At 48.6% G+C, this 25881-nt stretch overlaps 1 protein-coding gene across 2 annotated transcripts; it reads left to right on the forward strand.

The window, feature by feature from the left end:
• The first annotated feature begins 591 nt into the window (after window positions 1-591).
• Window positions 592-25627, forward strand: UNC45B (unc-45 myosin chaperone B). 2 transcript variants are annotated; one of them, XM_006176542.3, is made up of 20 exons: window positions 592-749; window positions 1111-1278; window positions 1823-1859; window positions 3029-3204; window positions 4504-4593; window positions 6685-6852; window positions 7453-7621; window positions 10334-10504; window positions 11116-11287; window positions 11612-11912; window positions 12840-12934; window positions 13085-13226; window positions 13868-14008; window positions 15207-15334; window positions 16236-16302; window positions 18486-18599; window positions 18964-19079; window positions 19892-20009; window positions 22013-22168; window positions 24827-25627. In XM_006176542.3, exons 2-20 carry the CDS (start codon window positions 1111-1113, stop codon window positions 25085-25087), a joined length of 2790 nt encoding a protein of 929 aa, XP_006176604.1. In that variant the 5' UTR covers window positions 592-749; the 3' UTR covers window positions 25088-25627. The 2 variants fall into 2 exon arrangements, with proteins under 2 accessions (XP_006176604.1, XP_032313651.1); XM_032457760.1 differs by lacking the exons at window positions 592-749; window positions 1111-1278 and adding an exon at window positions 1286-1500.
• Window positions 25628-25881: the final 254 nt, after the last annotated feature.

Below are 25881 nucleotides of genomic sequence, written 5' to 3' on the forward strand. Positions count from 1 at the left end.
TACTCCATAGAGACGGGGAGGAACCAGAGAAGACGTGCAGACTGAAACAAACAAATAACTCACTTCCAGTAAACTGACGCAGCAGGTCCAATGGTCTTTCTGAAAAGCCAAGGCCATTGTCAACAAGTGAATGTGGGAGCGGTTGGGGAGTTGTGGACAAGCGGAAGAGGCGAAGGAACTTTCTTTCCTCTTCTTCCCTCCTCCCTCTCGACAGGCATTTCTGGAAGTCTCCAGTTGTTCTAGGACCTGAGCAGCTGCTCTGCAGTCCAAGTCTGACAGCCCCTCAGCTGTCACTCTGTTCCCAAAATAGCAGCGGTGGGGGGATGGGAGAGGGGTTGTTTATCTGGGATGGAGGTGGAGAAGCAGCATTATAGCTGTGCCTAGGGAGGGGGGTGTCAGCTGGGGGATTCCTGTTCCTCTGGATCTTTCTCTCCCTCTTTGGGGCATGAGTGCCTGAGCCCCCAGGACTGGCCCTGAGCGGGGTGCCAGGGTGGAGGTTAGTCAGAACCTCCACGTGGTAATGACTGACCAGTCTGGGGAGGGGGAGGGCCCTGAGTATCGATGACAGACTCCAGGGGCACCTGCCCCTGTGGCCAAATAAGGCCTGGAGCCACTGGCAGGGGCGATAAAGTCTCCTGGGTGGGGGCTGGGAGGGACAGACTGACTCTGGATGGCTGGGGGTTCACACGGGAGCTCAGAGGAGTGACACCCCCAGGGAGAAGGACCAAGAGCATCGTCCTTGTGAGAAAGTGAGCTGGCCTGGAGTGCTCCTTGGACTGGGGAGGGAGAAGGGGGACCCAGAGGGAATTTTAAGGCCTGTAGTGAGAATTCAGGCCCTTGGTGGGGTGGCTTCACCCGTCCAGCTGGGAGGGTAGGGAGGGAGGCACAGGGACTCTGAGACCGCCCTCCACTCAGGCCCCGCTCAGAGCAAATGCTGCGATGTCCTTCCTTGTAGTGGACTCGCGGGTGCTGGGGTGGCTCCCCTCCAGGCAGCACCCTCAACTCCCATTCTGGGGGGTGGGGACCCTAGAGCCCCAGACCTCAGGCCACAAGCCCAGGCTGGGTCTGGAGGGAGGGGCTGGCCAGACGGACCTGCTCCTGTCCCGACAGATGGCCGAGATGGAAGCTGCGCAGCTGAAGGAGGAAGGGAACCGACATTTCCAGCTGCAGGACTACAAGGCTGCGACCAAGAGCTACAGCCAGGCCCTGAAGCTGACCAAGGATAAGGCCCTGCTGGCCACGCTCTATCGGAACCGGGCGGCCTGTGGCCTGAAAACGGTCTGGGCTGGGGAGGGACAGGGGGCTGAGGGTGTGGAGGCAGCCCCCTCACCCTGATCCCTGTGTCTGTCACCCAGCCCTCTCACCTGGACCCCTCAGGGTGGAGAGCGGCACCTCCCACTGCTTTCCTGGATCCCCCACCTGCCCCACTCCTCTGCGAGACAGAAACCCATCCAGATGGGAACCAGCCTAATGGGAACCGGCATCGTGCCGGTGGGGAAGGTGGGGGCTTCTCATATGTTATTTTGTGACATCTTACCGACAGCCTGGGAGGCCACTGCTGCTGTCAGGCCCATATCACAGGCAGAAACTCAAGGCTCAGGGCTCCATCACTGGCCCAAGATCTCCAGGTCGTTAGTGGCAGACCTGGGTTCAGTTTGCCTGATGCCAAAGCTCACCTGCTTTTCCATGCCCAGTGGGGGCGCTCCTCTGGCCTCTGACAGTGGCAGCTCCCAGCAAGCCCTCTCTGCACCTCGGGGACCCTCTCTGGCTGTCTCTGCATTGGACCTGCACTAACTGAGTTTCTTCCTTCCCCATTTCTCAGGAGAACTATGTTCAGGCGGCTTCAGATGCTTCGAGAGGTGAGGCCCCTCACCTTGCCCTTGCCCTCCCTACCCCACCCCCCCACCCCACATCCCTGTTTTGTCTAAGAAGCTCTTGAGACCCACAAGAATTACAGATTGTATAAACGTCACCCTAGGCGTTGTAGGCGGGGCTTCAGTTGTACCGCCCTTATGTGAAAGGAGAGCTCGAGAAAAGCCAGACTGGAGTCACATTTTTACATATTAAATATGCTGGGGGCAGCTTCTCTTCTGAGAAGGATGCTTGCAGAAATCCTTTTGTCACAGTAATGACACAGCCAGTTTGTTGTAAGTTAGGATATGCTCACAGTGGGGTGGGGGTGGGGTGTCCTCAGAACCAGGGCATCAGCCTGGTCCACTCTGGGGGAGGCCAGGCATCCTGAGGGGAGGACACTAGGAGAAACAAACATCCATCAGCGCTGGCCTTGGAGTGCCTCAATAGCCTATAGGATAGTGTGTGATCATTAGAATAGAATGGAATTGAATAAACAGTGATCAAAATGGGAAGTCTTCTCCTGGCCGTATTTTTAGGGCTATAATATGCAGGGTGAAGGGGATTTTCCTCTGCGCAGGTCTGTGTTGGATTTTGATTTGGTCACCATTTTTTAGGAGAAACAGAGATAGTCTGGAGTGAGTTCAGAAGGGAGGGGCCCAGCTGGGAGGGGACATCCCCTGAAGAGCAGCTGAGAGAAGTGGCAATATTTAGCTTGAGCTCCCAGGTGGGATGGAGAGCTGCTTTCAAATACCTAAAAGGCTGTCACAAGGAGGAAGGATTGGATTTCATCTCACAGGTTCCAGGGCTGGACTTAAAAGGGCAAGTTTACAGGGAGATACATTTGGTAGGAAGAAGGAAGAGCTTTCTGCCTTGGAAGGAGGGAGCTCCCCACTGCTGGAGGTATGCAAGCACCAGTTGGATAAGCACTTGGCAGGGATCATGGAACAGAGGCTGGAGCATCAGACATTGGGCGAGATAACCCTTAAGCTCCCTTCCAACCTTGAGACTGTGATTCTTTCTGCCTCCCTAACAAAGGGGAGCCTTGGGCCAGATAGTCTGCTTGGGTTCATATACTCCAAGACATAGAAGCCTTGGAGTTGGGGGCAGCGGTGGGGGATGGAGGAAGGTGGTCTGCACGCCAGTCCCCTGAGGCCCTCCCTGTCTCCCTCGTTAGCCATTGACATCAACTCCTCGGACATCAAGGCTCTGTATCGGCGATGCCAGGCACTGGAGCACCTGGGGAAGTTGGACCAGGCCTTCAAGGATGTGCAGCGCTGTGCCACCCTGGAGCCACGGAACCAGAACTTCCAGGAGACTCTAAGGAGGCTCAACACCAGCATCCAGGAGAAGGTGAGCGGGTCCCCTTCCCACGAGCCCTGGTTACCTCCCCTTATTCCTGGTAGGGACAAGTTAGGGGAACAGGACCCCAGGGCAGGGCTAGCCAACCTCCACACTTTTGGATGGAGTGGGCACGTGGCGAAGAACAGCCGAGCAGGTGCACCTGCTGTGAGTGATCAGAGATGCTGTGATGCTTATCCGAGCATGCAAGCCAGCCAGAAGTAGAACATCAGTCATTCAAATTCCAGATGGAGGCCTCTTTAAAAAAATTGCAACTTAGTGTGTCCTCAATACAATCTTCCTCTCTTTCTAGGATGACAAAGGCAGCAGGAAAAATCTAGAAAAGGTGAAGGGAGGGTATTACTGGGGAATGGAGGAGAGCCAGGAACCAGTAAGGACAGGAAATCTTTTCTAGGAAAATGAAGTGGTGTTAGGAGAACTTGGACCAGAAGTGAAGAATCCTGCACCCTAGTCCTGGCTTAGCTACCAATTTTCTGAGGGGCTCCTTGGGGTGTCGGCTTCTCCACTGTAAGAGCAGGAGGGTAACTGATCACACAGCTCCGTGCTCCAAGACACAGTAACTCCTGTGTGCCTGGGGCAGCCCCCAGGGGGGACCACAGCATAATGTCCAGAGTGCAGACCCAAGGGCTGACAAAATACAGACTAAAGAGTGATCAGAGTAGGGGTGGTGAATGAGAGATTCCCCCACCCCCAAGAAAGGAAATGATCCCAGGAGGGAAATAGGTGGCACTGTGGACCAGCAGAACAAAGCAGTGGGAGGTACTGAAGGAGCTGGGAAGATGGGAGACGATGTTTGGTTACGTCATTTTATGAAAGTTTCAGAGCATTGGGGTTGGGGTTGGGAGAGTGAGGGATGAGACATTTGAAAATAATGGTTTTAATTTGCTTAAACAGGGACTTGAAAACCATTTCAGGGTCTGATCCTGTAGATATATTTCTGTTTTAGCCCATATTTAAATATCTACTAGGTAATTGTTTACTCAACTGCAAAATTGGGGTGATGATACTTTGCCTTCCAAGACTTGTGAAGACCAAATGGGCCAGTGAATGTAACTAGACTGTGAGCTCTGTGGGGCAAGGACTTGATTTTGTTCACAATTCTGTCCTCGGCATCTGTCAGTGTCTGATTCGTAGTAGCTGTTCAGTAAATGTTTGTTGAATGAATGAATGATGGAGGGCAGCAGGAAGACTAGTTACCCTAATACTAACTGAGATGAACTTTATATGGAGCCGACTGAAATGATACGGATGTCGGCCTGCCTCATTTCCCACTCGCTCCTCTCTCCTCAGCTTCGTGTGCAGTTCTCCACAGACTCGAGGGTTCAGAAAATGTTTGAAATTCTCCTGGACGGAAACAGTGAAGCCGATAAACTGGAGAAGGTGAGTGCTGGGCAACCATCTGGTCAGCAGAGGGCGCTCTCGGGACCCGCTGGGTAACTGCACATCGGCTGTAGGCTCCGCCCCCAACGCCCTGCCAGGTTGCGGGACCGGGAGTCGGGAAGCGGCTCCTTGGAGGAAGCGGACAAAGACGGGCCAAACGTTAAGCAGTTTAGAAAACAAGGTGAATTATAAAAAGGACCGGGATTAGGGTGACACCACTGAGGAGAGTCATGCAGCAGGGTTGGATCCTGTCTTTATCTTTTTGATGTTTTGTTTATCACGGATTTTTTTGCATTGCACTGATTTTGATATTTTAAAATATTGCAATAAATATCATTTATCTTGATTACAGAGGTCTTTGGTGTCCCTGTAAATTTTGCAACCAAGGGGAGTGTCTTACTTGCCTCACCCTAGTTTTGACCCTGAGATACAATGACACATTAAAATGTTTTATTCTATTTCAAAATATTGCAAAAAGTCATTCTGAAACATGAAAATATTTATTCATAATATTATCCTCTTAGCCAAATTTGTTGCATTAGAAAAATGTTTTTCTATTCCTTCAGAGGAGAAAAAATGAACATCAGAATATTTATAAGAACTTGACAGACAGTGCCTGGGGAATTTTTTAGTTTTATGGTCAATAAGTCCATATAATATGCAAATATCTTTTATAACAAACTCTTATGAGGATTTAATGAGTTGTTCTAGATAAAAGCGCTTTGGAAAGTACAAAGCCCTTGACTGATAGTGATGACGGTTCTGCTGATGCTTGCCTGGAATTCCCTGATCAGCCTCCTCCCCAGCATCTTACTCTCCATCTATTTGCCCACCTCTTCCTCTTCGTGCCTCATGAATTCTCTGCCCAACCCCATGGTCTGAAGTCCTGCTCCAGTCCTCCTCTCCAGATCTGGAGATTTTGACCCACAATTGGCTGCCTGCGGTTACAGAGGGCCGACTGTACTATGCCATTTTATGTAAGGGACTGGAGCATCCATGGATTTTGTTATGTGTGGGGGTCCAGAAACCAATCTCCTGTGGATACTGAGGAATGACTGTACATGTATCCTCAAGGAGGAAGGTTTTTGGTTGGGAAGATACTTGAAAACCTAGCTCAACTGTCTACTTTTATAGAAATGAATCTGGAGCCCAGAGAGGTGCTATGACTTGCTCAAGGTCACACAGCTAGCATGTGGCAGAATCAGCACTCAAACCCAAGGCTTTCAAATCCCAGCTAGTGCTTCCTCTGCCCACAACCTCCAGCCTTCTGGAGCAACCCTGCAACTTCAGATTACCCTGAACAGATGAACAGAAAAATGTCAAAACCATATTCAAGGAAAATTTTAAAGGAAAATATTTCTCCATGTAAAGACATTTCACTTCTGTTAAAAAATAAACTGAGACATATTAACATTTTAAAGAGTTTATTTGAGCAAAATCTGTTTGCACTGGGCAGCGCCAAACCAGAAGTGGTGAGGGACCCTCCACCGACAGGGACTAGGAGAAAGACTTTCACAGAAAAGAGGTGGAAGCAAAGAAAGGCAATTATTTGATTGGCTGTGGTTTAAGCAATTACATTACTTGGGAGAGCCTACTTAGCTGTTTATGATTGGTGGTCTCTAAATTTCAATTTCTTAACCTTAAGGCAATACAAGGTTAGGTTTGGGTTTGCTTACTTAGTTGTAAGTCTTTGAAGCCACCTCAGTCTAACAGCCTCCTTAATTGAACACTTCTCTACCTTTAAAAATTCCTTATCCACACGCATATAGACACAGTTTTATTTTACCATAAGTGCAATCCAAGTGAACCGAGGATTCTGTTTCTACTTATCAATGTTTTTTCCAAGTTACTCAGGAGTCTTCTCATTCGTGACTTTCATGGCTGAAATACAGAACTTTATTGCAAGTCACTTTGTTTCTTGTTTTGAATTATGTTCTTGGGTTACGTTTCCAGAAATGGGATTACAGGGCGGGAGAATATAAAGATGTCTTGAAGACCCAGTCCTCACACCAGCTCCTCACCTTGGCCCATGGCCGAGACCTCGGTAGCTAGACCTCCCTCACGATCTTCATGGTTTCCTCCCTCCTTCAGGCTGCCAACAACCTCATTGTCCTAGGCCGTGAGGAAGCAGGGGCAGAGAGGATCTTCCAGAACAACGGCGTGGCCTTGCTGCTGCAGCTCGTGGACACTAAGAGGCCTGAGCTGGTGTTGGCTGCGGTGCGGACCTTGTCCGGCATGTGCAGTGGACACCGAGCGAGGGTGAGGCGGGGTGGGGTTCATGGTGGGGATGGCTGCCAGTCTGAGGACCTGGAGTGGGCATGTGGGCAGGGCGTGGCTGGCATGACAGCCCCTGATACAATGTCTAAGGTGTTCCCCTTCAACCTTGGTTGCCTGGTCCCGGATCCAACAGAGGCTGACCCTCTCGTTTTCCTTTGAGCTGGGAGTGGGTCTAACTAAGCAAAGATAAATTCATTGAAAGTGGTTTATGAGGAAGAGCTGAATGCAAAGGCTATGAGGAGAGTTCACTGTTTTTCATATTAAGTCTTTGGAATCCAGAGTGCATCTTACATTCAGTCCATCTCAAGTGGACTTGCCACCTTGCACGTGTTCAGTGACTTCCCCAGCACGAGTGGCTACTATATTGGACAAAGCAGCTCTGCACCTCTGGAAAGGGGCCTGGCTTGTGTCAAGGGCCTTTCCAGGCCATGGGCCCCATGAGGCATCAGCTGCCTGGGCGAACGTCCCTACTGCCTGGGTGGCTATCACCCACCCCCTAACCTGCCCGGCAGCTGGAAGGGAAGGGAAGTGTAGGCAGCTGACTGTGGTTCTTGCTGGGGTGGGGTGGGGTGGGGCTTCTAGGCCACAGCGATTCTCCATGCCGTCCGGATAGACCGAATCTGCAGCCTCATGGCCGTGGAGAACCAGGAGATGTCTCTGGCCGTCTGCAACCTGCTCCAGGCCATCATCGATGCTCTGTCTGGGGAGGACAAGCAAGAGCATCGAAGGAAGGAGGAGGCCCTGGTTCTGGGTAGGAGACAGTCTTCGGTTTTGGTGCCGGCGGGTAGGGGGCAAGGAAGAGTCAGTTACCACCTCGGACTGGGCACTCCCTCTATATAGAGGTGTTCAGGTTTTATTTTTCCATTTATTTTCTGATGATGAAAGTAACAGAGGCATAGCAGCATTATTTACAACAGCTAAAAGGTGGAAGCAACCAAGTGGCCATCGACGGATGAATGGATAAACAAAATGTGGTGTCTACGTATACAATGGAATATTGTTCAGCCTTAAAATGGAAGGAAATTCAGACACGTGCCACAACATGGGTGAACCTTGAGGAACATTATGTTAAGTGAAATCAGCCAGCCACAAAAAGACAAGTACTGTATGATTCCACATATATGCATTTTCTAAAACAGTCAAACTTATAGAAACAGAAAGTAGAGCGGTGGTTGCCAGGGGCTGGGGGAGGAGGAAATGAGGAGTTATTATTTAATGGGTGTGGAGTTTTACTTGTGTAAAATGAAAAATGTTCTATGGATGGATGGCGGTGATGGTTATGCAACAACGTGAGTGTACTTAATGCCCTGAACTGTACGCTTTAAGATGGTGCATCTTATTTTATGTATTTTTATACAATTAAAAAAAGAAACAGAGGCTTATTGGAGATATTTGAAAGATTTTAGAAATATGTGAAGATGAAAAAACAAGCCAGTCTCCAGATAATCACTATTATCACTGCCATGTGTATCCTTTCAGTCTTTTTTTCTATCCATCCATATAAATATCTATTTAACAAAGCTGGAATTCAGCTATGGGCGGTTTTGTGTTTTTCCCCTTTCTAAGCATTGTAGTAGTATTGCATACCATTTAATATTCCTAAAGAGGATTCCTTTTGACTTTAATAATTATTATTTTGACATTTGTCTCATTCCTGCATATATACACATACAAGCTCATGTTTCTTCCTGCACATCCAGGTCCTAGACATCATTTTCGAACTTCCTGCTCAGCCTGGGAAGGGCACAGAGGCAGGTTCACTCATAGAAAATTTGACCTTAAATAATTCTATTATATTCCATTGTATGGCAATATTATAATTCATTAATCAGCCCTATGCTATTGGAGATTTAGATTGTCTCTAATTGCATGCTTATAAAAAAATTTCAGTTGCCATTCTTTATGTAAATCTCTGTTTGCATTTGTAATTATTTTCTTGGAACAAATTCCTAGAAACTGGAGTTAAATGCTATGAATGTAAATAAAGCTCTTTCACATTCCTTTCTGAGGGTGCAACAATTTGTGCTCTCACCAAGAGATGGTAAGAGTTCTAGTCTCAAATCATTCTCACCAGATTCGAATACTGTCATTCTTACTGATACTCTCCCATTCAATAGGTAAAAATTATCTTGTTTGAATTTTTTAAATTAACTAATGATATTGATCATTTTTCCTTATTCTTATTAGCCATTTGGTTTTGTCTTGAAAAGGCTTGTTCATGTTATCTATTTTTCCTCTTGGAGTATCAGTGCTTTTCTTATTGATTCAGCAGAGCTCTTTGGAGATTAATAATTTTGACCTGTCTGGAGTCCTGAATTCTTGATGTGGTTCTGACTTACTGTTGTAATGATCAGCAAGTCATGTTCTTTCTCTGCACTAGAATCATTGGAGGGTCCAAGATGTCTTCACTCATGGCCGGCGGTTAACTGGACGTGCTGGCCAGGGCACCTTGGTTTTACTCCTTGTAGCCTCTCTGGCAGGCAGCTTAAGTTTCTGTGTAACATGGCGGCTGCATTTTGAATGGACAAGCCCACTGTGCAAGGGTTTTTAAGCCTCCTGGTGTGCCATAAGATCACAAGACCAACCCAGGGCCAGTATGGGAGGAGACTCCCCAAGAGCATGTTTCATTGGGGACTGCAACTTCCTCAGGAGGTAGTGAGCTGTTGGACATCTCTGCTGAAGAATTCTTCCATATAGTGATTTCAGCTCTATCTGCTTGTAGCTCCACCCACCTCTGGTCCCAGTTCTGCCCTCTGGAGTCCCACAGAATAAGTCTCATGACATACCTTTATCTCATGTCCACTCATGTCTTTCCTTCTCTTGTTAAATAGCCCCATTTCTTCATCATTGATTTATATGACATGACTAGGCGATTTTTCATTTTCTACCTGCCTGCCCTTGGGCTCCAACTCAGAATGAGGACAAAAATCTCCAAGTTCCAGAAAGGTCAGACAGGGCAAAAGCAGGAAGAGGCATTTGCTTTTAAGATCCGCAGTGAACAGGGAAGAGCTGGTATCCCAGCAAAGGCTTGAAATTCAGGCTCCCAGCATGCCTGAATTTGTGGGGAGTAAGATGTATGTAGGGAGTGTAAATTTCCTTTCTGGAAAACATTTTATTAAATCAGTGTAGTAGGAACTGCATGAAGCATCTCTGGATCCCTGCCAGTCATTGCCTGGGAGTGAAGAACTTTCTAAGAACCAGAGCTGTTCACGTATGGAATAGGCTGTTGCAGAGGTCAGCGTTCAGAGTGGCTGGAGGACCCCTTGGGGGTGTTGTTTAGAGAGTTCCCTTCCTTTTTTTGGAGTGAGATGGGCAATACTATACTTCCCTGGGAAATTCCAAAATCTAGGAAGCAGTGGATTCAGTATTTCCAGAGTCCTTCCAGAAGCCTCTGCCATCACTGGTTCTACAGCCCTGAGACTCCCTAGTCCTTTTGATTTACCACTGTCCTCTCCTTCCTCAGACACCAAGAAGGACCTGAAGCAGATCACCAACCACCTGCTCGACATGCTGGTCAGTAAGAAGGTGTCTGGCCAGGGCAGGGATCAGGCCCTGAACCTGCTCAATAAGAATGTCCCCAGGAAGGACCTTGCCATTCAAGACAACTCACGCACCATCTATGTGGTGGATAACGGTGAGGAGATGGGAGGGCCGGGGCTCACCCCAGCCTTTCCAGTGGGCAACCAGCGTACCAGGCACCTAGCAGAAAGTGGAAGGGGTATGGCTCTTGTCTGGGAGAAGTCTTCATTCCCAACTGAAAAGCCGGGAAAGTGTAATTAGCATATTAGGATCCACCAGTGTACTGGTGAGGGTGTAGGTCAAGGTTCTGAATTCAGGACCTGAACACACGCAGAGAACACAACACACTGAGGAACATCTCGGTGGAGTTTCCTGACAAGCGAGGAAGTCTGGGGAAAAGAGAATATAAAATAGTATTAGAGGGAGGTTATATATCAAGGCACAGATTGTCAGCACTGGTAGAGACCTCTGAGATCAACTAGTCTTGATTTTGTAAATGTGAAAATAGAGGCTCATAGCAGGAAGGGGATTGCTCAGGTTCGGGCAGAGTCAGGTGTAAAACCTGGCTCTCCTGGCCCCATCCCAGGGATAAGCCACTCTGGATAAGCCATGCGCTGCCCAAAGGCAGGCGGAGAGAGCTGGAGATAAGACACAGTTGAGTGAGGGGGCTGCTTGTGAGGACAGGGCCCAGCAGGCATCTTCCACCTGCTGCCGTCCATCCCACAGGCCTGAGGAAGATCTTGAAAGTGGTGGGGCAGGTTCCAGATCTGCCGTCTTGCCTGCCCCTGACTGACAACACCCGCATGCTGGCCACTATCCTCATCAACAAGCTCTACGATGACCTGCGCTGTGACCCGGAGCGCGATCACTTCCGCAAGATCTGCGAGGAGTACATCACGTGAGTTTCCTGAAGGGGCGGGCTCTGTATTAGTCATCGGTGGCTGTGTAACAAGTTACTCCAAAATTTAGGAGCTTAAAATGAGAGAAATCATTTATTGGCTCACAACATGACAGCAGTTTGTCAGAGGCTTGGCGGGGTAGTTCTGGCTTTGGGGCTGACAAGTTACAGTCACATGTGGGCCTGGGCTGCAGTCATCCGAAGGCTGTACTGGGGCTGGGAGATGTGCTTCCAAGATGGCACACTCATGTGGCCCCCAAATCATACACTTCTCCTACCTCCTCCTTGGCCAGTTTTCTTGACCATGCTTGCCCTGTGTTTTAGGGGCAAGTTTGACCCCCAGGACATGGACAAGAATGTGATTGCCATCCAGACAGTGTCAGGGATCCTGCAAGGCCCCTTTGACCTGGGCAATCAGCTGCTGGGACTGAAAGGTGTGATGGAGATGATGGTGGCGCTGTGTGGCTCAGAGCGGGAGACAGACCAGCTGGTGGCTGTGGAGGCCCTCATCCATGCGTCCACCAAGCTCAGCCGCGCCACCTTCATCATCACCAATGGTGTGTCACTGCTCAAAGAGATCTACAAGACCACCAAGAACGAAAAGATCAAGATCCGCACGCTGGTGGTGAGTGGGCCGGGTACCAGACTCATCCGGGACACAGGGACACCCGGAGAAAGGAGACGTGAGGAGACCACGTGGTAGGAGGCACCCAGAGCAAGGGGACAAGCAGGAGGCTATGAGAATATGGATTCAGAATGCTGCGGAGCCCTGACGACGTTCGCCCCAATGCTTTGGAGTGAAATTAACACTGCTGAGTTTTTGTCCAGCAAGTAGTTTTAGTGCAGACTCCAAAAAGTCAGTTTGGGGGTGTGTAGGGGGGTACAGCTCAGTGGTAGAGTGCGTGCTGAGCATGCCTGAGGTCCTGGGTTCAATCCCCAGTACAACCAAAAAAGTCAGTTTTTCCTTAATCAGTTTCTACATAGCATAGTGAAACCTGCTGCATTTTTTTCCATTTTATTTTTACGGAAAATACTTTTATTGACCTTTTTCTTGTCAACAATTACAGTGAGGATGTGAGTCATTGATCTGGTTTTTCATATCAGTTTTAAAAAAACGAATTTTATCTGCTGCCATGGTGGGTTTTCTCTTACGGGAGACATTTTTTCCCCAGGTAAACACCTGCCCATCCGAATTTGTCACCCACAAAATATGATTTCACTGCCAGTTTTTGTGTCATATGTTTTCTCATTGCGATTTCAGATCTGGTTACTATTCTCCTGTGCTGATTTTTCAAAATGAAGACACAAAGCATCAGTGGGGGGAAGGGGTAGGGTAAAAGCCTCCAGCTTTGTGGACGTCTACCCTAACCGGGAAGCCTCAGGGAAGGCATCTCGGAGGAGGTGACTCCTGAGCTGAGTTCTGTAGGACGCGCTGAAGTTTATCCAGGCAAAGAAAAGGGGCAAAGGATTCCAGCCCCAGGGACCTGTTTAAGCCAGGCTTTGTCCCCAAGCCTTGGTGTCTCTGATCCTCCATGTCTCCCCTCCTCCGCAGGGACTCTGTAAACTTGGTTCTGCAGGCGGCACAGACTACGGTCTCCGGCAGTTTGCTGAAGGGTCCACAGAGAAGCTGGCCAAACAGTGTCGCAAGTAAGGGGGTCTTATTTCCCCAGGCCCACCAGTCTCCTCTCCAGGATGTGCCCTAGTGGATGCCAGATAGGCCACCCACCTGCTGCCCACTCCCCTGAATCACTTCACTCTTGCCCCTGGCATCCTTCCCCAGTGTCTCCCCTCCCCCAGGTGGCTGTGCAACGCGTCCATAGACACCCGGACCCGGCGATGGGCAGTGGAGGGCCTGGCCTACCTCACGCTGGACGCTGATGTGAAGGATGATTTTGTTCAGGACATCCCTGCCCTGCAGGCCATGTTTGAGTTGGCCAAGGCAAGTGTGGCCCTGACCTCTGGCCTCAGGGTTGGTTGGATTTGGACTCACACAGCCTCCCCTGAGCCTGAGAAATTGGATCTCTGTGTCCTCATTCTGACTCTACCCTTTACTCTTCATGTAAACCGGGGTGGGTCATTTCTCTTTTCTGATCTCATCTTTCCTCTTCATGCCTTCCAGGCAGTGGGAGGATGAACAAGAGGTTGGTTTTTTTTTTTCCTGGGACTCCTGGGACTGAGGTCTTGAAGGACTGAGAGGTGGTACCTAGCATCTTCTGGGCCCGCCCCTCCTTCCAAGTCCCTCCCAGACTCCTTTCCTCCTCTGCTGGACCAACCCTCTGGCTCTTTTTCATCACTAAAGGGCGGAAGTATGGGAGGGAGTTTCCAGCAGAAGGAGTCTAGCCCCCACCGCATCCCACCCCAGTCTGATGGAAAGCTTTTGAAAGGGGCACAAAGCAAAGAGGGCACTCAGAGGACTCCCATTTATGCTCTCAAGGGTGTTGTTGATGGGGCAGGAGAAATTGCTGCCCACCTTATGCGAGCAGAGACAAGAGCCAAGAGAGGAAGCTTCTTGGAAGCAGCGGTTTGTTCTCAGGTTCCTTCTGTGCCTGTCCCCTCTTCTCCCCTACCTCCTGCCTCCAGACCCCTGATAAGACCATCCTGTACTCGGTGGCCACCACCCTGGTGAACTGCACCAACAGCTACGATGTCAAGGAGGTCATCCCTGAGCTGGTGCAGCTCGCCAAGTTCTCCAAGCAGCACGTGCCTGAGGAGCATCCCAAGGTGGGGATGGGGGTGGCTGGGAGGGGGCCTATACCACCAGACCGTCAGAGAGGTTTGAAGGAAAGTTAGTGATGTTCAGGTGCTGTGCAGTCTGTGTCTGGGAGGATTTGGTGGAAGATACAGATACATTGAAGAGGATCATGGTCAGTTTCTCCCACTAGGTGGCACTCTGTTTTTTCTTAGTTTTAATATTCTGTGGAGGGGGAGGGGGAAGGGGAATCAGTAATTTGTAGTCTGAGAGACCAAATGGAGCCATGATGAACGTTTTGCAATTTATGCTGTTGATTTCATGGACATCAGACAGTTGTATTTCACGTTTTCCACATTTATAAAAATTTCATTTTCTGGGATATCCAGGTTTGGGGCTATGGGTACGAATGATGAGAAGAGGAAGGCTATGGTTAAGCAGCAGCCCAGATGTCACAAATCCCCTTGCGGCCCTCCCCACAATGATTCCCTGCACACAAAGTTATATTTTGTGTGTGGTTTGCATGTGAATATATGTGCATCACACTTCTAGCCAGTAAAGCAGTTAGTTTTTTTTAAATGATCTAAAATCATATAATCATGATGCAAAACAAACAAAAAGGGGGACAGTTAGGGAAAGAAAATGGCTGCCTGCAATTACATCATCTCCCCACTGACCACTGTCAGCCTTTTTGTTTATCACCCCCCAGAAGCTCTTTTGTTCTGTGCATTTTTTCCTTTTAATAGTTATAATCAGAATGTGGTCATCATTTTGTACCCAATTTGGGAAAAATACTCCAGGGGTTTTCCCCCTTGCTATATCATTCTCTAAACCAGTTTATAAAGCTGCATGGTTTTTCATGCAAGCGAGTGTGTTTAGCATGTTCTGCTGCCGTGAAGTTCAAACTTGGCTTCTAGAGATTTCCCACAAGCTCTCTAGCTACTCTAAGGATTATCTATATGGAGTATTTAACTCCAGGGCGGACTCTGGGTTTCCATCAAAACCCAGTCCATTGTTATGTCAGCTCTGTCTGCTCTCTCTCCCCTCTCACTCCTGCCCACCTCCCCTCTCTCCCCTCTGCATGCTCACCCTGATGGAAAGCCAGCCTTCTGCAAGAAAGTCACGTATGGGTCATCTAGTGATCTAGTGTTTTGGATGCTCCTTCTATTTTACTCCTCTGTGAACGGAGTCTTTGAGATGGATTTCCTTACCATCATTTCATCTCCCCAGGACAAGAAGGACTTTGTAGACATGCGGGTTAAGCGGCTTTTGAAGGCCGGGGTCATCTCGACGCTGGCCTGCATGGTGAAAGCAGACAATGCCATCCTCACCGACCAGACCAAAGAGCTGCTGGCCAGGTGCGGCTGTGGCAGGCCAGGGCTGGGGGCTGAGGGGCCCGGAGGCAGGAGGCTGGGCAGGGAGATAGAGATACTGGGGGGGGGGGTGGTAAATGAGGGAATGAGCCACTGGGGGCCTGGAGAGGAGACTGAAGGAGGTCAGCACTGAGAAGCGACATGGCAGGTGGGCCATCACAGGTGCAAATGCATTGGGAGGAAAGAGGTCACTGTCCATTCTGCTCACCTGGTTCCCAGGCCCTGCAGTTCCCGAGATGAAAGGCACGGATGTGCAGCCCGATGTGGAGGCAGACAGGCTCACAGTTACAAAGTGCAGTGGGTGCCACGAGGAGGGACATACAGAGGGCTGGTTGGAGCACAAGCCGTGGCACCCAACTGGCCAGACTGGAGGGTAGGTGGGTGGGCAGTCTGGAACGCCTCCTGGAAGATGTGACAACTCAGGGAAACCCTGATGAACAAAAAGGAGCCCCTCAAATGCAGTGGAGGGAAGGGTTCCAGGCAGAGAGAACAGCATATGCAAAGACACTAAGGATGGAGGGAGAATGAGTGAATGAGGACGGGGTTCTCCTGGAATATGCCTGGAGCACGAAGTCCTGGGGACAGAGGGGTGCTAGATGAGAACAGAGAGGGAGGCAAGGGCCAGAGCACAGAAGTCCTGGGGCGCCTCCATGTTGAAGAGTTTCTCCTGGGTGGCGGGCAGCAGGAAGCCATTTGTTATGAGCCTGAACAGAAATAGGGCAGCTCTTTGCAGCTGCATCTTGCCTCATGTCCTCCCCAGCCACTTATGTCCATGGCAGTATCTTCCCAAGGTTAGTTCTGGGGCAAGCGCACAGGGGTAGCACTTCCCAAGGCTTCACTGGGTCTAATCTGTTGGCTCTGAATGTCCTTTATCCTTGTCCTCCAGGGTATTCCTGGCACTGTGTGACAACCCAAAGGACCGAGGCACCATCGTGGCTCAAGGTGGTGGCAAGGTAATCGGGCAAGATAAGTTTCTTGCCATTCTAGAAAGTGCTCCAATGGGGAAGAGCACATGCGTGTGTGTGTCTGTATGTCTGTGTGTGCACATGCTCCTGGCCTGGCCCAAGAATAATGCACTCCCTACCCCAACCCAACCTCCTGGAATACGGTCATTCAGGGATCTCTGCTGTCTGTGCCCAAAACCAGCTTCTGCCTGAGTTTATGATGCGGCATGAGATTTACTATGGAATCTCATTTTTCCTCCTTGCTTTTGGAAGGAATAGAGACCCTGGGCTCCACTAGAGGAGACTTGTCGTCCTGTCCTCATTTGTTCCCTTCTTAGCTGCATAACCTCGGGCAAATTACTTAATCTCCCTGAGCCATAGTTTCCTCATCTGTAAAACAAGGGAAAAAAATCACACACCCTATACAAAAATAAACTCAAAATGGCTTAAAGACTTAACTATAAGACAAGATATGATAAACCTCCTAGAAGAAAACATAGGCAAAATATTATCTGACAGAAATCTTAGCAATGTTCTCCTAGGGCAGTCTACCCAGGCAATAGAAATAAAAGCAAAAACAAAAACAAAACAGAACAAAAAAACCCCAAAACCAAATAGGACCTAATTAAACGTATAAGCTTTTGCACAGCAAAGGAAACCATAAATAAAACAAAATGACAACCTACGGAATGGGAGAAAATATTTGCAAATGATGAGACTGACAAGGGTTTAATTTCTAGAATACATAAACAGCTCATACAACTTAATAACCAAAAAACAAACAACTCAATCCAAAAATGGGCAAAAGACCTAAACAAGCAATTCTCCAACAAAGACATACAAATGGCCAATACGCACATGAAAAATGCTCAATATCACTAATTATCAGAGAAATGCAGATCAAAACTATAGTGAGGTATCACCTCACACCAGTCAGAATGGCCATCATTCAAAAGTCCACAAACGATAAATGCTGGAGAGGGTGTAGAGTAAAGGGAACCCTCCTACACTGTTGGTGAGAATGTAGTTTGGTGTAGCCATTATGGAAAACAGTATGGAGATTTCTCAAAAAACTAAAAATAGACTTACCATATGGTCCAGCAATCCCACTCCTGGGCATATATCCAGAGGGAACTCTAATTTTGAAAAGATACATGCACACCAAAGTTCATAGCAGCACTTTATACAATAGTCAAGATATGAAAGCAATCTACATATTCATCGACAGATGACTGGATAAAGAAGTTATGGTATATTTATACAATGGAATACTACTCAGCCATAAAAAAGAATAAAATAATGCCACTTGCAGCAACATGGATGCACCTGGAGATTGTCATTCTAAGTGAAGTAAGCCAGAAAGAGAAAGAAAAGTACCATATGATGTCTCTCATATGTGGAATCTAAAAAAAAAAAAAAAAAAGAAAAAAGAGGACACTAATGAACCCATCTACAAAACAGAAACAGACTCGCAGACATAGTAAACAATCTTATGGTTACCAGGGGAAAGGAGGTGGGAAAGGATAAATTTGAGAGTTTGAGATTTGCAAATGTTAACCACTATGTATAAAAATAGATAAAAAACCAAATTTCTTCTGCATAGCACAGGGAACTATATTCAATATCTTGAAATAACCTTTGATGAAAAAGAAAATGAAAACGAATATATGTATGTATATGCATGACTGCGACACTGTGCTGTGCACCAGAAATTGACACACTGTAACTGACTGTACTTCAAATAAATAAATAAATAAATAAAACAAAACCAAATGTTTGTGGCAAAAAAAAAAAATCACACACTCACTTTGCAGAATGTCACAAGGATTAGAGAAAATTCACTTAAAGTGTTGGCTCATGGTAGGCATTCAATAAATGACTGCTGTTTTGATTAGGTTTGACTTAGGCAGAAAGCAAAACATCAGTGTATCGATCTATTTATTTTTCCAAAAACCAAACAAACGTATGGATGGGTAGGGGAGAGTGTGAGTGAAGACCTCCACGTGTGCTGGGAACTGGGGGGAGTGAATCTGTGATTAAGAATTTCAGTGTTTTCTGTGATGCTCAAGAACTGGCTACCTTGCTGAGTCTTCCTGAACTTTGGGTGGAACAGACAGCAGCTGGAGAGGGAGGGCGTGGAGAGAGGCCTCTGCATGTCTGTGACCGAGGAGTGACTGTGCCCTTTCTTGCAGGCTCTGATTCCTCTGGCTTTGGAGGGCACAGATGTGGGCAAAGTGAAGGCAGCCCACGCCCTAGCAAAGATCGCTGCGGTCTCCAATCCGGACATCGCCTTCCCTGGGGAGCGGGTGAGCAACTAGGGGGGTGAGAAGGGGTGATGGGAGGAGTCTCCTCTGCTCCCAGGGACCTTTCCCCTTGTCACCCTACCCCTGGCCTGGGAGGGGGGGCATGGTGCCCTCATGAAGAGGCCAATGAATTGGAGGTGGGTGGATTCCAGGTCTGGCTCTGCCTGAACTAAAAAGGCTGTCCTCTCGGAAGCTCAGTTCTCTCGTCTGCAAAGTAAAGGAACTAATCCCGCCTCTCAGGAGCACTGTGAAGGCTGAATCAGACAGTGGGCGGGCAAGTGCTTTGGAAATTCTAGAGCTGGGCAACTATAAAGGACTGGGGGAACACGGTATCCATCCGACCACAACTTGACCCTCTCCCCCATAGGTTTATGAGGTGGTGCGACCCCTCGTGAGTCTCCTGGACACAGAGAGGGACGGGCTCCAGAACTACGAGGCTCTCCTGGGCCTCACCAACCTGTCTGAGCGGAGTGACAAACTCCGGTGAGTGGGATGTGGAGGGGGCAGGGGTGAAGAGAGGCGTCCTTAAATTGAACATGTCATGTGTACTGTGCGTGCTTTCCTTGGGGGACAGGATCCAAGGCAGGGGGTAGAAATGACTGTGAGAGGGATCTGAGTTAGCACTTGGAAAACCACATTGAGTGTACAAAGTCAAAGGAACTATAAAGACACTTCCATCTGCAGTAGTGAAAAAAAGAGAGCAAGTGGATGGGTGGGGATACCACGTATTCCTTCTCGGAAATGGGGGATCATGGAGTATATGGAATGTATTGGGTTGAAATTCTTTTGATTGTGAGTGGAGAAAACTTACTCCAACTCCAAACATAAAGGAAAGTTAATGACTCATGTAAATAAAAAGTCTGGGGTAATCCTGGATTCAGGTGCGGCTTGATACAGGGGTGTCAAAGCCGTCCCAGGTCCTATTTCTCTCCACGTCTTCTGTCTGTATTGTCTTAATTCTCAGATGGGCTTTTCCCCTGTCTCATAATCACAAGGGCTGCCCCAGATCTCACACCTTCTTGGCTTCATACACAACAGGAGAGAGAAAGAAAGCCATTCCCCAGCAATGATACAAAAAAATCTCCAGCTGGGTGACTTGTTTATCCCAGACTCTGTTGCAATGGCCAAGATGCTGGGCTCTGTCACTGGGTGCCCCTCTTGGAGGTGGGGGTGGGATTAATGCCACCTAAACCATGTTGGCTAAGGATGTGGGATGGCCCAGGGGTGGCCAAAAACACCAAATGCTCACTGCAGAAGACTCAGTGGCCTCTCTTCCTCCACCCCTCACACCCTAGGCAGAAGATCTTTAAGGAGAAGGCCTTGCCAGACATTGAGAACTACATGTTTGAGAATCATGACCAGCTGCGGCAGGCGGCCACCGAGTGCATGTGTAACATGGTGGTGAACAAGGAGGTGAGGAGGGCTGAGGATGGGGATGGGGGCTGATCAAGGCACGGAGAGTTCGGCCACAAGGCAGGGCCTGGCGTGAGACTGGGGGCTGTTACAATGGTATTAAGGTAGCGCTTTGCCAGAGAACCCAGGGATCCCTGAGTCTTTCCTAGATTACAGCACCCCTCCCTGTAGGGACCCCCAGGAGAATATATGCACAAAGGAGACAAAGGAAAACATACAAAATAACATCATCCCCAGCTGGGGCTTTGACCCCAAAGCTTGGGCTGGATGGGGTCAAAGTGCCATTTCCCCAAGTTACTTCCTAAATAGTCTCATAGGCAGGGCCTCTTACAGATCAAGAGAAGCTGGACCACTTGCAACTGCTGCAGCTCCACAGGTATAAAAGAATGAAGCAGGGCAAAAACAGTGACAAACAATTTTAGAATATGTTAAACATTACCATTTAGTGAATGATCACTGTTTCCATAGAAACTGCAATGCACTAGGATAATGCAATTCACAGGAGAATTACAGGATTTGTAAAAACAAAATGAATTCAGAACATGTCAGTGGCTTCATGGTCCAGTACTGGGATAAATTATCACCATGCGATGAATGAATGTCTTTCTTTCCATCCTGCTGGAACACTGCTGTGTCTGTAGGTATTAGCCTCATCAGAGGCAACAATAGGGTGGAAATCTGACGTCCTTTGTTACCATGAGAACCAGGCCAAGTGGCCCTCCTGGGCTCTTACGTAGGGGTGAGTTTGAGAGCCACTCTGTTGCCCTCAATTCTTTTTAAAATTTTTTATTACTTTATTACTATTTTTTTAATGGAGGTACTGGGGATTGGACCCAGGACCTCGTGCATGCTAAGCACACGCTTTGCCACTGAGCTGTACCCCCATCCCACCCTCAGTTCTTCCCTCAAGTCTTGGATCTTCTCCCTGTTATAGGAGGAAAACCTGATCCATGAAAGCCTGTTAATCAAAAGAAATAAAGCTACCACGGGTCACCAGGGAGCTGGCCTGAGGCTGGGCTGGGGGCCCGGCAGCCAAGTGGGAGGAGAGAGTGCGTCCAAAGAAAGGGGAGGGGTGAGCAATGAGAGGGGGAATCGCCTTCCCAAAAGAGCACCAGCTGCCACAACAACCCAAATCAAAATGCTCAGTGGTCCCAACAGGACAGAAGCTCATTTCTCACTCACATCATTTCTTGCTCACGTTGGGGTTGGAAGGTTCACTTCCAAGCAATGACCTGGGGATCCAGGCTTCTTTGATCATCAGTAAGTATCACCAGAGCCCTGCGCCACAAAGAACTGTCTACCCCTCTGCCACCTTGGGAGTGGTCTGCGTTCAGATGGCAAGTGAGGAGACAGACCATGGCACGGGGGAGACCCCTGTAGCACTCAGCCATGGTGGCCTGGAAGTAACCCCTATCACTTGCCTTCCATGAGGAAAACTAGTTCATGGCCGCATTTGGTCCCCGGGCCCTGGGAGGCTCTTCTCCTGGCTTTCAGGTTCTTGGGAAGCTGCATCCCTCACCTGGTGAATGGTACAGCAGCTCTTGAGTACCACATAAACTACACAACTGTCCCTTGCTCTGCCAAGCCTCTGTGCCTCAGGGACTGCAGAGTCATTTTATGGCAGACCCTGAAGGCCTATCTGTGGTGGGAGAAAAAGTCTGGGCTTCCCCAAAGAGAAGAGAAACACGGCTCCTCAGGAACATCTCCCCTTCAAGAGTCTGGGCTTGCCCTTTCCCGAGGGGTGGAGAGTTGAATGCAAAAAGAAGTGATGGAGGATGCTATGTGGGGAATCCCTTATTCTCTTTAACCTTTTAGCTGGAGGAGTTGGTTGCCCCTTCAGCTAATCAGAGAAGACTTCCTGGAGGAGGTGTCATGGGCGAGCCGCTCAAAGGAAAACTCCGAGGGATCTTGGGTCAGACACTGTGGCTCAGGATGCATCTTTCCCTCTCCAGGCTGGGCAGGTGGGGGCATTTTTCTCTGAGCCATCTGCCTGCCTCCCCTAGGTACAAGAGAGGTTCCTGGCTGATGGGAATGACCGGCTGAAGCTGGTGGTGCTGCTTTGTGGGGAGGATGATGACAAGGTGCAGAATGCAGCTGCAGGGGCCCTGGCCATGCTGACAGCAGCACATAAGAAACTGTGCCTCAAGATGACTCAAGTGGTGAGAGCGGGCCCTGGGGGCAGGAAGAGGCTGGGCGGGCTCTTAGAGAATCTCCCCACCCCGAGACCTCACTGCCCTGTACGATCCCCTGGAGGGAGGCCAGCCCCCATGGTAACTCTTCCCAGCCCCTTGGGGATCTGTTCCTACTACCTAAAGAGAGAAGACTTGATACACTTCTGCCCCTTACGCTCGTTTATTGGACTCCCTAAGTGTGCCAACTCAAATTGCCCACTGCCTTTGGTGGCGCTTATGACTCATTACTTAAGAATAATAACAACCACTAACTACTGCTGTGGAGCCCCCAAGCTCCCCCAGAGAAGTGTGGATGTGTTTGGGGTACCACAGGGAGCTCGCAGTTTGGTAAAGTGGCGGCAGATTCTCTTAAGTGAATGTGAAGACCAGATCCTTTGGAGGGACTGTGGCCATCTCGGCAGGAGTAATAGAAGTGATGTTGACACAGTCACAAACATGGGGGTGCAAAATGAAACCTTCCTTGTTTCACCAAACTGAACTTAGTTTGTGGGCATCATTGCCACTGACAGTGAAAAAAATGTAGACATCTCAATTCAAACATATTAAAGCAAGTCTACTTTAAAAGGCAGGCTCTTTTAGATAGTCAGCTTAAGGTAAGTGTGTGTGTGTGTGTTTTCTCTAAGTTCCATGGGGGCTTATGCTGTGTGTGTGTGTGTGTGTGTGTGTGTGTGTGTGTGTGTGTGTGTGTGTGTGTGTGTGTGTGTGTGTGTGTGTGTGTGTGTGTGTGTGTGTGTGTGTGTGTGTGTTTTCTCTAAGTTCTACGGGGGTTTATGGTGTGTGTGTGTGTGTGTTTTCTCTAAGTTCCATGGGGGCTTATGCTGTCCTGGCAATAGAGGAGGGGTCTCTCTCTGGGATGTAACTCATCCTGCTTGGCCCTTGCCTTCAGCACTTTCCCGAAGGCAAGTTTCTCAGAACTATAAGGTGTGTAAGAGTCACCTGGAAGGCTGGTTAAAACACTTTTACTAGATATTCTTTTTCGTTTGTTTTTTAAATGGAGATACTGGGGATTGGACCCAGGACCTCGTGCATTCATCGAATATTCTGATTCAGTAAATCAGAGGTGGGGTGCTCTGCGACTCCTTCACTTATGATGCTCCAGGCACTTCTCTAAGTGTTTATGTCTATTATATCATTCCACCCTCCCGATGACCCTGTGCAGTGGGCATGATGATTATTATCCTTAGTTCTCGATGAGGAAACTGAGCTCAGAAAAGTAATAGCCTAAAGCCACACAGCCAGTTAGATAGGAGGGGACTGAAAGCCTTCAGGACTGCTACCCACTCCTGACCACTTCTTTTGTCTTCCCGAGGGGCTCAGGAATCCTGGCTGCATTCCTGTCCCTGGGAGCGATGGGTGCTGGACCCGTGATCAGTTACCCATCAGCGTTCAATCATTCCCTGAACCCTACCACAGCTACCTGAACTTTCCTTTCCTGTCCTTGTGATGGGAGAATCAGTGCAGAGTTTACAAAAATCTGCTCAGAAGCAATAATTTGCCTTTTCTTCCTGCGTCTGTCTTCCAATCTGAGAGGGGTGCACGTAGAAAGGTATCCCTGCTGACTAAAGAAGGGTGTAACAGGCACGAGGAAGCAAAGGGGAAATCACTGGATTAGTGCCTAAAATCATCATTCCTGTCCACATCTACTTTGGGGCTCTTACGATGCTCCAGCTCCCACGTTAAGCTCTTTCCATGCGTCATATCACTGAATCATCACAATGCTGTGAGGTAGGCATAAAAGATGACAGATGAGGCTCCTGAGGCTTGGAGAGGTTAAATAATTTAGCTAAGGCCATACAGTTGGTAAGGGGCTGAATTGGGACCCGAACACTAGTCTCTCTGACTCCAAATCCCATACTGATAACTATTCTATTCTGTTGCTCATGTGTGTCTGTTGAATGATATGTCTAGCCTCCTGGTTCTGTTCTCAGCTCCAGCCCTGTGTCCTGGGGTGACTGGAGGGGTCTAGAGTCCTGTTTTCCCCAAGCAGCCCCAGTGGGGCTGCTTCATAACTGGGAAGGGAGGAGAGAGATGGGGGAGGAATGGAGGAGAGGACACATTCCAGACCCCAGTATTAATTCCAGTTGAAGTCAGGGCTAGTGGAGTGCATGCCTAGGGCATGCCTCTAAGGGCACCTGGGTGGGCAGAAGCAGGCATTGCATATGTGTCCAGGGTTAGAATCCCCCTTTCTGAACACTCTCCATCCCCATGCCACTCAGGCAGGCAGCGGGCCTGTCCTTTGCTTCTCAAGATGCTTAAAAATTAAATGGATGGGTGAATGTTTGCTCTTTACTATTTCCAGCTGTATGACCATAGCTAAGTTATTTCCTTTCCCTGAACCTCAGTTCCTCCACTTATAAAATGAAAGGACTGGATTATCTCAAGTTCCTTCTAGGTCTCTGATTGCTGCCCTGGCCCTGGTAAGGAGATGGGCATCACCTAGCGAGTCCCAAGGGGCTCCAGTAGGCAGAAGCTGAGACCCAGACAGATAAGCAGATATATGTTTGCCCTCTCAGAGCTCAGAATCTGAGCCTGGCCAATGCTTTCTGTTTATCTAGTCCAAAATCTCGTTTGTCTGTCCCCCAACTGATTCCTCCAACCCTTCTTTATCCTCCTCCCCACCTCCAGACGACTCAGTGGTTGGAGATCTTACAGCGGCTTTGCCTGCATGACCGCCTGTCAGTCCAACACCGGGGCCTGGTCATTGCTTACAACCTGCTGGCAGCTGATGCTGAGCTGGCCAAGAAGCTGGTGGAGAGTGAACTGCTGGAGATCCTGACTGTGGTGGGCAAACAAGAGCCAGATGAGAAGAGGGCAGCAGTGGTCCAGACAGCTCGGGAATGTCTCATCAAATGCATGGAATATGGCTTCATTAAACCAGTGTCTTAGACAGGAGCCCAGGGGATGCTGGGGCTGCTCCTGTACCGTGCAGAGTTCTGAGCTGAGACCTCCTGGGGTGTCAGTTCAGCTGGGGATCACAGCAGTGACAAGGAAGCCTCCATATAAAAGACGGACGTAATTGCTCCCTGAGTTGTGACTCTTGCCCTTTGCTCCAGGAAAGATTGGGTCTTTCATTAGCTCTCTTACTCCTTACATCTTTTATGTTCCAGAGATTCCTAGACTAATTTTCATCTGTGATTAGGAAGATAGGTTGGGGAATTCTTTCTGTACCCATTCCAAAGGCCAGGATAAGCGGCTGAAGTTCTTTATGTTGGAAAATGGGTTGTGTGGTAAGCTAGGACCTAACAGGTGTGTGAATATAAAGGTTAATGCTGGTGTATCTGGATGCTGATCTGTGCTGGTTTTTATATCCTCCCTTCCATACTGTTTGAATAAGCTGCTTAGAAATGCATGTTTCAGCTACAGTGCCCTGTCCCAGCCAACTGTAATGGAAATATAGTTTATGTTCAATAAACGGTGTGAGATGAATTTTGCAATTTGCTTGGGGAAATCTTCCAAGCAAGATGGATGGGATGAATATAAATAAGATCAACTCAAAATACTTTAAGAGAATAAAAAAGGAACTCATTGGTTCATATATCTTGTCAATACAGGGAAAGGCCTGACATTGTTAAATCTAGGGCTCAAATGTTGTCATCTGATATTATTTTCTCTGTGAGTGCCTTTATCTCTCTCTCTCTCATCCCCCTGCCTCATCCCCTGACTTTGATTTCCTCTGGGTT

The sequence above is a fragment of the Camelus ferus genome, chromosome 16 (assembly GCF_009834535.1).
Source record: "Camelus ferus isolate YT-003-E chromosome 16, BCGSAC_Cfer_1.0, whole genome shotgun sequence".
In the NCBI taxonomy this organism is placed as follows: domain Eukaryota; kingdom Metazoa; phylum Chordata; class Mammalia; order Artiodactyla; family Camelidae; genus Camelus; species Camelus ferus.